The 2,102-nt window shown below is 45.4% G+C and overlaps 1 protein-coding gene across 1 annotated transcript; it reads left to right on the forward strand.

Moving 5' to 3' along the window:
* The first annotated feature begins 409 nt into the window (after positions 1-409).
* Positions 410-1,888, forward strand: LOC134643805 (C-reactive protein-like). Its single transcript, XM_063496375.1, has 3 exons — positions 410-462; positions 590-746; positions 1,120-1,888. Exons 2-3 carry the CDS (start codon positions 683-685, stop codon positions 1,752-1,754), a joined length of 699 nt encoding a protein of 232 aa, XP_063352445.1. The 5' UTR covers positions 410-462; positions 590-682; the 3' UTR covers positions 1,755-1,888.
* The last annotated feature ends 214 nt before the right edge of the window (positions 1,889-2,102 follow it).

A 2,102-nucleotide genomic window follows, 5' to 3' on the forward strand; every position in this document is an offset into this window, starting at 1 on the left:
AAGAAGATCATTTGTAACCTTCACTAAAGCTGTTTACTGTAAGTGTCGATCCACCGACGCACTGACTGATAGACAGCCTGCTCTTCCTCCTGAGCAACAGCTCATGTGTTTGTGAGGTTGTCTTTAAAGTATCGGCCTGTATCATCCTGTATTGTGCTGCACAGATATGAAGAAACAACACAAAAACTGCTGACTCCTCAAACATTTCAGGAAAGTAGTCCAACATTTAGAAATCACAAAAACAGGAAGTCTCACCCTTCTGCTTTCTCCAGAAAAAGTGAAAAAGTTGCTGAGTATGGGAGACTTGTATGGTTGGCTGTGATTGGATGATGAAACAAGGTTAGATGGTTGGAAACAAAGCAACCACACAGGAATAAGAATGAGAATCATCATTTCTCCTGTCAGACTGTTTCTGTTCAAAGGAGACAAGGACAAAGAGAAGCACCATTGCTGCAGTATTCAGTGTGTTATTGTTAATTACGCCTTGTTATTGGATAAAGCACTGACTCTTCAGCTGTCAGAGAAGCAGTGATAACTCTGTAAAAACAGTAACCGCATCATTTAAACGAGCCTTTTATTTTCTAAGCAGGTGTAAAAGACACTGAAACCACAATAACCACCAACACCATCTTCATACGCCACAGCTCCAGTGGAAGTCCTCTTGTTTCTCATCATCATCATCATGGACTCATCATCGATGCTGCTCTTCATCCTTCTCTGGACTGTCGGAAGGAGTGAGGTTCAAGGTAAGAAACGGCCAAATGACCGTGAGTGACATCATTAAATCATGCTCCTCGATCGTGATCTTTAAAACATGTCTCAGTTTCACTGATCTGAGTTCAGACTGATTTCAGCTCTAACAGACATTTGATTAGTTCACAGCTTCTGCTCGTTGAGTTTATTCCACTCTCTCGTTTCTTTTGAATTCTTTTGTTTGTGTCAGCTTGTGGAGCTGTTTTTTTTTCCACTGAACTGTTTTCATGTATTTATGCTGTTGTTGTTGCTGCTGTTTTACGTTTATTTTAGTGGTAAAGCTCACAAGTTTTTTCATCACAGAGCTGCTCTGGATAACCAGGAGCTCTGTGAGTTCATCCTGTCTCCATGTCTTTTTTCCTGCAGATCTGTCGGGGAAACAGTTCACATTTCCCAGCGACCCCAAAGGAATAAACCAGCCCCGCGTTGCTCTTCGTGCTAACACCCGCTTGATCACTGTCATGACTGTATGCCTTCGCTTCTTCTCCCAGCTGAACCGGATGCAGGGACTCTTCTCTTTGGCCACCCGAGACCACTCAAATGCTCTGATGCTAAACAAAGACGCTGAGGGGTCCTACAAGGTCCACGCAGGCGACGACACCTACGTCTTCACAAAGCTACCCACCAACAGGATGGACTGGAACTCGGTCTGTTGGACCTGGGACTCTCGGACCGGGCTGACCCAGCTCTGGCTGAACGGACTTCGAACCTCACAGAAGTTGGTGGGACAGAACTATCTGATCAATGGTGATCTGAGCATCATTGTCGGTCAGGAGCAGGATGCGTACGGAGGTGGGTTCGACAGGAATGACTCGTTTGAAGGTGACATTACCGACCTGCACATGTGGGACCAGGTGGTGTCTGCGTGCGACCTCAGGTCCTACATGAATCAGGGCTCCTTCTCTCCGGGAAACCTCCTCAACTGGAACAACCTGAACTTTGAGGTGTCAGGGAATGTCTCCATCCAGGACGCAGATTTTGAGGAACCAGTCTGTCAGTAAAGTGTTCTTACTGTGAACGTCGGGCTTCAAGTTCCAGCTTCAAGCACTTTTTATGAAACAGCAGCCACTCGGTGGATGCTTCATGCTGGCTGATTCTGTGTCATCGTTTCCAGATCAATTAAAGTTCTGATGTCTCATTCTGCTCGGTTTAATTTATTTATTCACAAGATTTACACCAACATAATCCAGTCAGCACGTCACAGGTAGCGGAGGTAAACGAAGTCACTGCTATATGGTCACACCTGCACACTGAAGCCAGCACGCAGGTGTAGATTATGCATTTAAAAGCCTCAGGGTTAGCATTTGGCTGCTGCCATTTTAGTGAGAGCTAAGCTATGAGCTAATGCC

Source organism: Pelmatolapia mariae, linkage group LG15, assembly GCF_036321145.2.
Source record: "Pelmatolapia mariae isolate MD_Pm_ZW linkage group LG15, Pm_UMD_F_2, whole genome shotgun sequence".
NCBI lineage: Eukaryota > Metazoa > Chordata > Actinopteri > Cichliformes > Cichlidae > Pelmatolapia > Pelmatolapia mariae.

What these genes read in the sequence shown, in the direction of transcription:
- LOC134643805 (XM_063496375.1), top strand. Translation starts at nt 683, where the DNA reads ATGGACTCATCATCGATGCTGCTCTTCATCCTTCTCTGGACTGTCGGA. An exon ending in CGGAAGGAGTGAGGTTCAAG is followed by an intron (nt 747 to 1,119) that starts GTAAGAAACGGC and finishes TTTTTCCTGCAG; the next exon opens with ATCTGTCGGGGAAACAGTTC.